Source organism: Rosa rugosa, chromosome 1 (genome assembly GCF_958449725.1).
Source record: "Rosa rugosa chromosome 1, drRosRugo1.1, whole genome shotgun sequence".
Classification (NCBI taxonomy): Eukaryota; Viridiplantae; Streptophyta; class Magnoliopsida; order Rosales; family Rosaceae; genus Rosa; species Rosa rugosa.
Genome location: NC_084820.1, coordinates 36,267,246 through 36,281,272, shown reverse-complemented (window position 1 = coordinate 36,281,272; position 14,027 = coordinate 36,267,246). Strand labels below are relative to the sequence as shown.

General features: G+C 37.9%; 1 protein-coding gene across 1 annotated transcript; it reads right to left on the bottom strand.

Moving 5' to 3' along the window:
- Nucleotides 1–11,303: 11,303 nt before the first annotated feature.
- Nucleotides 11,304–13,687, bottom strand: LOC133726869 (uncharacterized). Its single transcript, XM_062154512.1, has 5 exons — nucleotides 13,247–13,687; nucleotides 12,940–13,131; nucleotides 12,216–12,875; nucleotides 11,762–11,953; nucleotides 11,304–11,534 (listed from the first exon to the last, which is right to left on the bottom strand). The coding sequence occupies exons 1-5, from the start codon at nucleotides 13,685–13,687 to the stop codon at nucleotides 11,304–11,306; spliced, it is 1,716 nt and encodes a 571-aa protein (XP_062010496.1).
- Nucleotides 13,688–14,027: the final 340 nt, after the last annotated feature.

The following is a 14,027-nucleotide window of genomic DNA, read 5'->3' as shown; positions in this document are numbered from 1 at the left end:
AACCAAAACCACTCCACAAATCAATAAAATCCCAAGTCCCTCATGGACAATAAAAGAAAGAAACACCTGAAACTCTCTTTTATAAATATATACTCATGAGCACGATAACACAAAGTTATCCTCCAAGCAGTGTAATGTACTCGTGAGCACAATAACCCAAAGTTATCCCCCAAGCAATACATTGGCAGACAGACTAGAGCTCTAACTGAATCGTAGCCCGTCACCCAGCCAAGGTTATAACATCTGATATAGTCTCGATCACCAATGTGACAAAAGATCTTCAGATCGAAACATTTAAAAAGTCCACATGACTCAAAATGTTACACTCAACCCAAGATACTCTTTAACACAATCACATGATATATTGCATTCCCAAAATAGTAAATGCGCAAAATAATAATCCGACTAAAATCACAATTATTATACTTCTCACAAAGTCACACCATTCAGATATATTTTCCACGTAAATATATATATACGTAGTCATCCACTCAGGGATACTACTAATACCAACTATAGTTCACAATCACAAAACTCGAGAAATCATTTTTATACTTAAAATCTCATTTTACTTACCTATGAACTGTTGCTGAATAAGTTCATATTATTTAAAAATAAATCTTTATTTCCATGAAACAATTTCACGATTTAGCGATAAAACTGACAATAATGTAATTCGGTTCATAAACGAACCGTGTGAGGTTTCCTCACCTCTAATTCCAGCTGCGTCCTCTCTAACAGCCAAGATCATACAAAACACATAACGTTAGCCCAATACAATTCCATCAAGTACCTAATCAGAAATGATCTAAACTTAGCACACAAATCACAAAACACAATTATACGACTATCCAACTGTCGGATCCTCATCCGAGACCATCCAAGGTCTCCGGAACACTTCTACGATCAATACAATAAAACCACAAGTCGATCGGACGGCCTGATCCTCACGGATCGAAAACCAAGATGATCGAAACTGTAAAAATCCTAACATAATCATACAATCTCCAAAAATTACATGTTGTATATCAAAATTCTCGTATCGACGAGTAGATCGTATACAGAATTAGAAATTGCCCCTAACATGGCCGGAACCTACGCCAAGTGCCGCCGGCAACCGCCGAATTGGGTGGCGAGACCTATGCCAAAATCTTCATCTCAACACATGTACAACAACTTTCACAACTAGCACAAAGTCTGAATCAAAGTTAATTGGCTAGAAAATACCTCAATAGTGGGTGGAACAAATATTTTTCCAAATTTTTCAATTTGCTTCGATTCTCCCTCCACGCTTCAAATATGTTCAAACCTCTTGGAGAGCATGATCACCATCTTCTGGGCTTCAAGAAATGACCTGTGGCGAAGCTTAGGGTGGCCGGACGGTGAAGAAATCAGCGTTGACCGAAAACTGGGCTTTGGGTCAGGCTTTTCTTGCTCCGCCACGTAGACGCCGAGTAAGGCTATAAAGCTACCACAAAACAGTGGAGGAGGAAGAGGTGAGTCGATTGCGACCAATGGCGGGTCCAAAGGCGGCCAGACGAAGGGAGGAGGCGATTTCCGGATCGGGGATAGAGAAAAGGGGTTCGATTCTATTTTCAGAAATTTAGAGTTTTTTGAAAAATTACCCAAATTTTTCTATTTATCCCAAAATGGAAACTTTTTCCGAATGCCATAACTTCTTCATACGAACTCCGATTTTTGTGTTCCACATATCCACGAACTCGTATCGATACGTTTTACGACTTTCGTGAAGGAAGATTTCACAAAATCAAAATGTATAAAAAGTCAACCCTTGAATCGAAGCATTCCGAGCGAATAATTGTTTGAAATAATTTCTAATTCTCAGTAAATAAAAAAAAAACAAGGCATCAAGACTGTAATTTGTACCAATTGGGACTTTCATTAATTCAACGCAAAATACAAGAAATTAAAATGAAAATCCAGGTCATTACACTAACATAATATTACCATGAGATAAAACAATACTAAGACTAAAAAGCGTCGAATTCAAGTCATAGTCTCAAATTATTCTTAACCTGAAAAAACCACCGTACGTAGAGGGGGATATCCTCCAGCATCTCTATAGACTTTGACATCATCTATGCATCAAGCTTAATGATCACCTCTGCCCTGCCTGAAGTATTCAAAAACTTTTTCTTAGGCTTCTTCGTTTCCAAAGACAATGGGAGATCTTCTCCCCCTAGGCTTATTTTTACTATCCAACTGACATCCTACCCTGGCCTTTTTGGCTGGAGAGACTAGCACCACCTCCTCCTTCACAAGAAGAGACGGGTACAGGCCACCAATGCTGTTCTTTTTCCTCCAATGATAGGCGTTGCCGCCGTTGTGTTTTTTGCCCCTACACTCGATGAAGATGCCACCACCACAAGTTTGAAGTGAAACCTACCTCCGTTGATGTTCCCGAAATTGTGAACATCATAGGTTTAGGCGTTGGCATGAACAAGCTCACAGCTGGAGCCCGAGCAACCAATTCCTAAAGATGCTCTGCCGCCTTATGGGCTTCAGTGCGCACCTCTGCCTTCTTCAAAGTCACCATTGCTCCTCTTGAAACCTCATAGTAGGGGTTGACTTTCGACCACTGAAAAATGAGAAATCTATCAAAACCGTACCGGACCGACGCAAAGAAACTAGAACTGGACCGAATCAGACAATTGGTGCTGGAAACTACACTGAATTGGGCAGACCGGTGCCAATTTTCGATTCTATGCATGTACAAAACCAATTCAACCGAACCGAACCAAGATATATTGTATTTATAATTTTTTTTAAAATTCCATATATATGTGTCCATTTTTCATTGGGTCTTGGTTTTCATTTGATAGGCTAGCATACATTTGATTCTCGTTTTTAACCTAAAATGATGAAGACTCTCATTCATCCTTGGTCCTCCATTCTTCAGATTCAGTCTTCATCGCTTTCACTCTTAGATGTGAAACACAGTAACACACAATTTTCGCACTGAACTCAAACCCATCTCTCTTCAGCTTCAGTCTTTATAGCTAGTCATCATTCACTACTCAGTCTTCGCTTTCAAATCTGAACCAACATCTCCTCTATGTTTCTCATTCTCCAAAACGAACTTCTTCTACTTTACAGAAGCAAAATCAATTTCTCCTCTGTAATCACCGAGGACCACAATTCAAAGCTTCTTTGTTAGCGCATAAAGTACGATTAGCTCTTTCGTGTCGAAGTGAAGAAGTTCAGTCACGAGCCCAAAACCACTAAATAAAAGCCTGTTGAGACTATTCTATTATGGTTATATATATATTTTCTTCTTTAGGTTCGTTGGCCCCCTTCTTGTTTTGTTCTACACAATTTCTTGATCTCAAATTGAATGGAATAATAGAATGGACTGCATTAATTAAGTCAGGATAATGGTAAAGCGTATTCGTGCTTTGAGATTCCCAATATTCTTATTATGCTTGGTATCATGGAATCAAACTTTAATTCCAAATGCTAATTTCTACAAGATAGCGCTGTGTCTTTTTGATAGCTTATGGAATCAAACGGCAGTACGGCTTTGCCAACTTCAAGCTCTGTTCCAGATCATTCAATACAACCTCCATACACTACAAACCCCTAGAACCAGAAGATGTAGGCAACTCAAATAAGAAGATCAAAAAATGTCTAGCTTGACAACATTATACAATGTTGAAGAAAGAGGATGGTGTGACTGATATGAATGATAAAGTCATTTGCAAGTATTGTCTCACATCCATAACTTGTGACTGTGGGAGAAATAGAATCAGTGCCATTACATCTCATTTTAAGAGCTGCAAAATTCTCTATTATTGGAGAAATGTGACAAAAGGTAGAGGACATTGGCTTATCAAGTGAAGGAAGATGGAGTTGAGTTTGTGGCATGGAAATTTAACCAAAACAGAGCTAAGCTTATGTGTGTGAAGATGATCATAAGAGACGAGCTTCCATTTAGTCACATGGAGAAGGAGAGATTTAAAGATTTTATGGCAGAAATATGCCCCCACTTTAAAATCCTCAAGCGTAAAGCAATTGCCAAAGCAGTATGGAGACTTTTTCTTAATAAGAAAATGAAGCTAAGGAATATGCTATGAGCAAAGAAGTAGAGGGTTTCAATCACTACGGATACATGAACCTCTATTCAAAATGTTAATTATTTAGTCCTTACTGCTCATTTCATGGATGATGCTTGGGAGTTGCACAAGCGTATTATTAACTTTGCTATTATTGCAAATCATAAGGAGATAACATTAGCAAGCTCATGGAGGGCTGCTTGATGAGTTGGGGGATTGACAAGGTTTTCACATCACCGTTGATAATGCTACGCTTCATGATGTGGCCATTGAGTTCATGAAAAAGCGATTGGCAGCTTGGTGGCCACTATCTGCACCTAAGATGTTGTTGTTATATTTTGAATTTAATTGTACAAGATGGTATAGAGGAGTTGATGTTAAAACCTTACATTACAATCAAGTAATACTGTTAAGCCACAAAACATTTAAACACAACAGCCATTACAACCAATACAAAAGCAACTCAAAATATCCAAGCTTAAGCCTAAGGTAATAGAAGCAAACCTTGAAGATCCATTATGATGAACTGAGGCAGCTAGCTAGGATGAAGACTGGAGCTAGTAAGAAAGAAGATCTTCTGCAGAATGCTTAATGTGAACTCTCAATGGGAAGAGTGCTTAACTCACGTACTGAAGCTACTGCAGGGACCCCCTTTATATAGTGCTTAGAGTATGTCAATCCACTAACCCATCAAAAGTGTTTGAGTCCTACTCTAACTCTATCCCATAACCACATTACCTATAACTGACCTGATATTAAGGCCATTTCAAGTTACCTTATCCTGCATTCTATCCAGATAACACAAGACTTAGTCAAGGTCCAAAATTACAAATCGATCTCTTAGTAACTTATTCTGCTTAGTCACAATTACTGTCAATGCTTGAGGTAATTAATTTGCTTGTCCAAATTACTTCTTACAGTTGAATGAATCTATTCAAGGGATTCAGAATGCTGTTAGGTACATTAGACATTTATATCAAAGGTTGGATAGGTTTAGAGAAATGGCTGTTCTTGAAAAAATGGATCCAAACGCCAATGTGGATCTAAATGTGGTGACAAGATAGAATTCTACTTATCTGATGTTGCCATGTTAGTAGGAGCTAAGAAATATCAGAAGGTGTTTGAAAGATTAGGAGAGGAGGATGCAAGTTATATCAAAGACTTTGCTGACACAAAAAATGGAAAGAAAAAACTGATTAGGCCTCCAACTGAATTTGATTGGGAAAATGCTCAAGTATTCATTGATTTCTTAAAAATATTTTATGAAGCTACGCTGCATCTTAATGCAACAAAAATAGTTATTTCGAATAAAGTCCTCCATGAAGTTGATTAGGAAAATGCTCAAGCGTTCATTGATTGATTACTAGTATTCATATGCATTTGGATGAACTCATTAACAGTATGCAGGATGCAGTTTTGTGTAGTGTTGCAAAAGTAACGAAGCTGAAATTTGACAAGTACTGGGGTCGGTTTGAGAAAGTGAGAGAGTTGAGAGAATTTTGGCGTTGGAATTTTCTGGGGGAGAAGATGTGAATGATGTCCAAGGAGTGAGGCTATATATAGGGGACGACATCTTGATCTCCAAGGTTCTGGATCCTTCTTTTTATTTTCTAAGAATTATCTGCTTGCGCCACATAGCCTCAACCAATTAATTCCACGTCAGTGTCATCTAACCAATCAGAAGCCTCCAAAATAACACCTTGATTCTTCAAAGAGATATTCTTGCCGAATTAATAAAGAAATAATCTGATTTTTCTCTCCAATTTTCGGCCAAAGAAGCTTAAATGCAATCAGGAATGTATCTGGACCTGTTTTCACATTTTTTTTGTTGCACACACTTTGCAATCCCTTAAAACCCTCCATGCCGTCGTTATCTTCTAGATTCTTCTATGTATAACGTCAAAATGTCCAAATATTTAGCTAGGAGCTCTCTTTTGACGTCAAAGAAACCCAAAAAGATTAGGTTTCTTCCTTTTGCCGAAATTCACAAAATATCTAGAAGGATCTGAGCTTTCTTTAAGCCACGTGGTCTCCTAGTGCCTTCAGGTTTCCTAGCCCCATCAGGACTCCTCATGTCTTCAGGACTCCTAGTCAAACAAGGATTCTTCATGTGAGACATTCTTGATCTTTTCAGAATCTTCTGTTGCTTTCCTTGTTCAACTGGGACTCCTTGTGTCATTAAGATTCATTTTCCTGGTAGGAGTAGATTTCCTAGTCCAACTAGGACTATGCATTTTTTGCCATTTTTCTTCATTTCTCCGATCATGTTTCCTAGTTGCCCTAGGATTCTTGCTTTGACTGAGTTTCCTAGTCGGATAAGGATTTCCTGGTCGGATCAAGATTTCCTGGCTGGACCAGAAAAACTTCATTTCTTCGTTTCAGCTCATTTCTGCATCCCTCGTGCCTTACCTCTATCAGTTCCAACGTTTCCTATTGCTTCTCAAGTGCCTTTAAGCTGATTTCTTCTCCATTTGCTCCAAGGTACCTAAAAATAGAAACTTTATTAAAATTGATTTATTTAAGGAAATAACTAAGTAAAATATGAGAAAATAACTATTAAAACATCGCATTAAAATGCTCCTATCATTGGATTGCCTTAACAAATTGTGTGAGGGGAACTCAGACAACATATTTTTTTTTATCAACCATTGTGTGAGCATTATAAACCAGTTGTGTGATTATTTTAGGGTCTGTTGTCTGAGTTTGGTTCTCACAACTTTTTGTGAACTGTTGTTTGTTCAATCATTACCTAGCCAGATAGCCTCGAACAATTTTCCAGAAATAATGGTGCATATATGTTACCACAAATACAGTCATATTACCAAATGAACAGTACATATAAAGTCACACTGATCCTTATAATTAGTTAACTATATAAGTTGCATTTGTCAAGTACAACCAAACATCTAAACTAGATAATTAAACTACCAAAACAAAGAAAGAATTCCTAGTCTAGGTAGACCCATGCATGCATGAATCAAAAGCTGATAATTGTTTCATGTGATATCTATCAGCATAAGCAAAAATTCACCATGCTTTCCAAAAACATATGTCATGGCTCCTACATGCATCTATTAACCACAAACCTAGCCCACTCATTCCTCATCTCATCAATATCCACTTGGGTATAAAGATGATTGCTTCTCCTCTCTCACTGAAACAAAAAATTTCAAGTAACCCATGTCAAAATTACCATAAAAAACTCATTCGAACATAAACTTTCTAAACAAGTTTTAATTGTACCTTGTTAACAAATGAAAAGTCTTCATCCTTAATGATGTCTCTCATGTATCGCATGACAAAGTACCCACACTCCGTATTGTTCGGTTGAGGAGGAATACCCTAAAAGCAGTGAATCCAAAATAGCCAAAAAAAGAATCCGAATTAATAGTCATGGGAACCTAATCCAAATATGCTTCCAGAATCCAACATATATATAGCAAATTTCATAATCCAACATATAGCAAATTTCTAAACATTCTAGGATCCAACATAGCAAAAATGTACATACCGTCAAATTTTTCTATAATGGTGAAGTTCGGCCTTTCCTGCCTTTGTGTGCATTATACATGGATATTGCACTAAAACAGAACAAAAGCACACACTATCAGGCTTCAAGAAATAGCCATTGTACCATACATGCATTATTCAAACTTGTATGACTGTAACTTACCTATCAACAATTGAAACCCATTCCAGTGGGTAACCGCCTCTTCATGGGATCCATAAAATAAATAGTTTCTTGTTCGGGATCCACAATAGTCAGCACCTAATGTTTACTATATAACAGCATAATAAAATTTTAATCACTGGCCCATATGTATCACTACAAGCAAATTATTACATATATAACAATAGCTAGCATTCAGTTATCGAATTACTTACTCTGAGTTATACGGCAGCATGTATATCTGTCTAGGTTTTGTAGTTATCAGCCTCTCCTTTATATGTTGGGACCTTTCCTGGCATTTCCCACACCCAATTGCACCAATCATCGCAGGGTTAACAAAAGCAACCATATCCAACATTTTATATTCACTGAGGACATCATAGAGGTACCTAATTACAAGCATATACACCAATTTGAATTCAGCAGCAGATTATTCACATTGATACACCAATGAGAAAACACATGGTACTTACTAGAAATAAATCCATTTTTATTTACCTTTGGTATATCACTATACAGTTCCCAGTTATTTCACTCATGGTTGCAATTATGAGCACATCTTGTCCTAGTATAAATGTTTTCCGTGCACGCCCAAATACTTCAGGCTCAATTTGAATGGTGATAGTCTTCCCATCTTTGAATCCGACCTCACCCCACGTGCACAACATGCTCAATGAATTTGGTAAGGAAGCTGCCAATGACTGTAGGCTAAACTCAATCCTTAGAGAGTTCGTCGTCCTATACCACTTTCTTTTTTCTTCTCTTCTCAGATTTCTACACAGGTACACATACATATTTCAAATAAGATTTTGTAAGCAAATAGGAATATGAACAGATCAAGGTCCGGATATATTACAATTATTATGAGAATTTACGTACCTTCACAGGTGACATTATGACAAGCTCTTTCGGCCATGCCACCCAACTCTCTATGGCTTGCCTAACAGTTCGTATTTCATCACCCACAGGAAACGGAACTAAGGCGTTCTCCTCAATTGCAACAGATGGATAACCATGACAAACTTAGGAGGGGTCATCGTGTTCCATAACAGTGCCAAGAGCTGCAATATGATCAACTGAACCTATTGCGAACTTGGCCCCAATCTTAGTTCTTTGTACCTGAAACACCCAAGAAAGCTAGAATTTTAAATTCAAACACACACACACACACACACACACACATATATATATAGACACACACACATATATAAATATATAAAGTTCACAATCAATAAAAATTATACTACTGTGCAATAATATAGATAAATGTTTAAGTAACTACCACATTCTCTCCATCTAACTGTCCCTCAACTCCATGATCAACCACCTATATTTTGCTCACTCAACTTGCTTAGCTCATCCTTTTTATTGGAGTTGGGAATAGATTTTCCACCACACTCCTTCCTCTTTGAAACTTTATTTTTACATCCCACTGCCCTTTCCTCAATTACATCTAAAGCTTCCCGAATTGATTTCCCATCCACAAGATTCACTACTTCGTCTTCCACTTGAGCATTGGGTGCTTCCTGAAATGTTGGACCTATGGTTTGTGAACAACTGGCTTGCCCAAATCCATGTGGAATGTATTTCTCTAGTGCTGCTGGAGAACTAGCTACTTTCCCAACCTCCCGAGCTTCTAGCTTTGCTTCTATATGTGCAAGCTTATCAACCCAAAATGCCCTCTCTTCTTTAACTACCTGCTGCTTTGCCTTTTCAATGATCTTATCTCTTTCCTCTTCTAGTATTTTTTGCACACTCATCTGAATCGTCTCTTGGATGCTCTGCCTTCTACGTTTAGAGAGGTGAAAGTAAGATGAGGGACTCACACAAGCTCCTACCCCTCGCACTCTACCACCATGCTCAGGAGTGCCTAAAGTTAAGGTTAACACATCATTACTTCCATTAGTACTTAGTTCTTCACTAGCAACCTTCTCGTTCAAGTTCCTCTGGTCACATTTACAAAATAGTGATAAACGTAACAATTAACAAAAGGTCAGCTCTAGACATTGAACTTCACAAAATTATACTCACAATGTTGTCAGCACACTGCTTCGTTGCTTCATCCTTGAAGGTTTCCTGCCTGGTTTGTCGTCTAGCAATCCATAGTGTTACTCTATCGATTTCATCCTCCTCCTCCATTGTTGCAGACTACCAAAAAGATTTATTACTAAATTTGTGGTGATATATAAATTAATAGCCAGGTTAACAAATTACCTAACCAATACCCATAACTTACCAGCTCTTCCTCCAACCCAACCCAACATATCCCTTACGAGACATTCGGTGGGGATACTTATTATTCTCACGCTGCGCCTATGCCATCCTACGCACTTCCTGAAAAACATATGCACTCACTTCATATACCTCTTTAATATAATAACTTAACACAACAACCTTAATGTAAAACTTACAAGAAATTTTGGATTTGTCTGTTCAGCCACAAATTGGGTCCAATGATCTTTATTGATGAATCTATAATCATATGGAGGAAACTTTAAGGATTCAGGGTCATCCAAGTAAGGCATAATGTAATGCCTTGTGAGCCGAGATTTGAATTTCCTCCATTTTGATACAGCTAGTTCCAATACGAGTTTTTTTTTTTTTTTTTTTTTTTCAGGACCAATCTCAAATGCGCCCTGTGTAAACAAACATAGTTCTTGTAAGTGATAGGAAGACAAACAAAAGGGCCAAATTCTATTATCATTCATAATTAACAACTAGAAACTTAAGGTCAGAAGGTAGAAGTACTTATAGGAATATAAACCACTATTAATAACTTCATGAATAGATAACCTGCACACGTAACTAGATTTTCTCTTTCTCCTCGGCTGTGAGACCTCCAAGTTGGTGCTTGTTGGTTCTCCAAGTTGTCATTATGATTGGTATCTTTCTACGGGCTAAGACACCAATATATGATTGCATTTCCTTCGCTACCTTCCCACACAAAGTCCCTTTTACGTTGAAGAGAACCACTTTCTTCTACCTTAAGCTCTTGTGCCTTGAAATACGTGACATTGTCACAAGAGCTTAAGGTAGAAGAGCACAAGAGCAAAGTCAGGTTCTTCAAACCTCTGGTCTCGATCTTCATCCTTCTTGTTAGATTTGCCATTAATATTGGAAATGGATGCATCAGCTGATGTCGAACCTGACTTTTTTGATGAATTAGTTTTGTTCAGTTTGAGTCCCTTATCCTTTGACTTCTTCGGTGTTGAGGCAGATTTTGATGGTGTCATTATCTGCAACAAAAATATGAGACATTGATTAGCCACTTGAACACCAGAATAGACATTAATCAGTAATCAATGTAAGAATGATATAATGCATACAATAAAGACACTCATATTATGTAAAGCAACTAAAAACTTTGCCATTTTTAGTAATCACATGACATATAGAAAGCTTCAATCAGTTTCATTCAACAAATTGATTACAATTACATGGTCCGTACCAAATGACATGGTTAGAGAAAAAATCAAAGCACTGATCAACCAACACAACATAAACCACAAGGCATTGATGTGGGATAACAACTTAAACTAATAGAAAATAAACTGCTTATATTATCCATCAACAACTATATCCTCCTCCCCTTCCCTCATGTAACCCACTTCATCCTCGTTCGGTAAGTTACTAGGTAACTCAATAGATGGCATAATAGTGGTGATGGGATGGTGAGCAATAACAGTGTCCCCAAGCTCATCTTCAACCTCAAAGTCATTGTAATCCCTAGCAAGAATTCTTAGAACTACTGACCACATTGGATCTATAGGGTTTTGAACATAAAAGATATGCTGAACACAGTTTCCCACACAAAAATGTCATTTAAATGACATTTCTTACTCAAATTCACCAATATGAATCTAAGCTCATCTACCTTCACACCCCTTCTATTTTCTACCCAATCACACTTAAAGATAGGGATCCTAAAAATTTTGTAGTTGAGCTCCCATATTTCAATAATCACACATTAGAAGCTCATGTCATCAATAATTGACATTTTATCCCTAGCAGTAACTACTTGCAGTGTCTCAGCAAGCAAGTAGACACTACTGTTTTGCGTCGATCTAAGATCATCGCGCTTATTTGTGTTATACTGAACTCCTGCAATTCGGTAACCACTGAACGTTGGTACTTCATTTCTTGGTTTATCTGAAAGCCACCTGATAATCTGAAGGATGTTAGCATTTGGTTCACTCAGTTGAACAGCAACCTGCAAAAAATGATAACAGTTAATGTCCTTATTCAACAACTAATAACAGTAATATGGAAACTGAACAATACATATTCTCATCAACATTGTTATTGTTAGGACTTACCCTCTCCTTCAACCAATCTGTAAATGTCTTGTTTTGCTTGTCCGTAAGTCATTTTTTATTCCTTTTGAATTTTGGAAGCTCCGTCTTCAAGTATTCCAAGTGTTCACTGCAATTACCAATAAAACAGTGACACAATGAGTGAAGATTAGGGTTTACTTTACATGAAGTATTAATAGAAATCACAAAATAGCTCCTGAATTCATCCGTGTTTTGAAGCACGTAGAGATGAACTTGGTCGAATATCTTGCCGTAAATACTAACAATTGTAGCACCTAAGGTAGGCTTGTCCTCTTTGTGAGTGTCAGATGGGATCCCAACAATTTTTTCATAGATAAAAAGTTCTGCTAAAAACTCAACTGTCTCTTCAGCAATACAACACTTCGCAATGCAACCTTCTAGCCGATTTCTATTTCGAACATATCCTTTGCAAATCTTCATGTACTTCTCGAAGGGATATATCCATTGAAAGCAAACCGGTCCAAGTAACTCCACCTCTCTAACTAGGTGAACCGTTAGATGAACCATTATGTCAAAAAAGGATGGGGGAAAGTACTTTTCCAGCTCACACAATGTTTCAACAAGTTCACTTTGGATTTTCTGCAGCCTTGACACATCGATAGTCTTTCTGCAGATTTCATTAAAAAATAGGCATAACCTGATCACAACAATTCCGACCGACTTTTCAAGCACACCTCGGATGGCAACTGGGAGGAGTTGTTGCATTAAGGCATGACAATCATAGGATTTAAGTCCACCAAGTCTTAAATCATCCATGGAAACCAAGTTTGATATGTTAGAAGAATAGTCTTCAGGAACCTTCATACCAAAAAAGAGCCACACACATGCATCTTTTTTCATTTGTCTTTAGGTTCCAGCTTGCCATTGGCAAGCGCTCCTTGGGACCTTCGAGATCAGGCCTTAATCCTAATCTAATACCCATTTCTACCAGATCCAACTGAGTTTTCACCCCATCCTTTGTTTTTCCAGGAATATTCAACAAGGTTCCTATGAGACTATCGCATACATTTTTCTCTATATGCATCACATCAAGGCAGTGCCGAACAGGGAGAAACTTCCAGTATTCAAGTTCAAGAAAGATAGACTTTTTCTTCCAGCAAGGCCTGGTTTCATTGTCCCCACCCTTATGAGGAGGGGGATTTTTTTTTCCCAAAATGCCACTTTGGAACTTCTTGCTCCACCCTTTCTAGTACTTCTTCCCCACTCAAAGGAACAGGTGAGGGAGAATGTTCTGGAAAGTTGTCGAAAGCAACCTTTTGCCTTCGATAAGGATGGTTTCTTCCTAAAAATCTCCGATGCACGATGTAGGCCATTTTCCCTCCATTAACTAGTCTTGTTGGTTTTGTTTTTTCAAGACAAATATGGCATGCATTATACCCTTTAACTATACTCCCAGAAAGGTTACCATAAGCTGGAAAATCGTTGATTGTCCAGAATAGTAAACCTCTAAGAGTAAAGTATTCACTTTGTCTTGCATCGTAGACACCACTAACTCCTTCCCATAATAGCTTCAAGTCGTCTATCAAAGGTTCCAAGTAGACATCGATGTCATTTCCTGGTTGTTTTGGCCAAGAAATCAATAGAGTTAACAACATGTGTTCCCTCTTCATTATGAGCCAGAGGAAGATTATACGCGACTAGAATAACAAGCCAACAACTGTACTTGCTGCTTAATGAACTATGGGGATTGAACCCATCTGATGACAATGCAAGTCTTAGGTTTCTAGGGTCAGAACCAAAGTCCGGCCATTTATCATCTACTAACTTTCACGAAGCTGCATCGGTCGAATGACGCATCAAGCCATCGCTTTTTCTATCAGTAGCATGCCAAGTCAGACTCTTACATGTATCCTTTGACTGAAACATTTTCTTAAACCTAGGAATAGGGGGAAGGTACCACAATATGTTTGTAGGTACACCTTCCATCTCTTTGGAGTTTTTACCTAATCT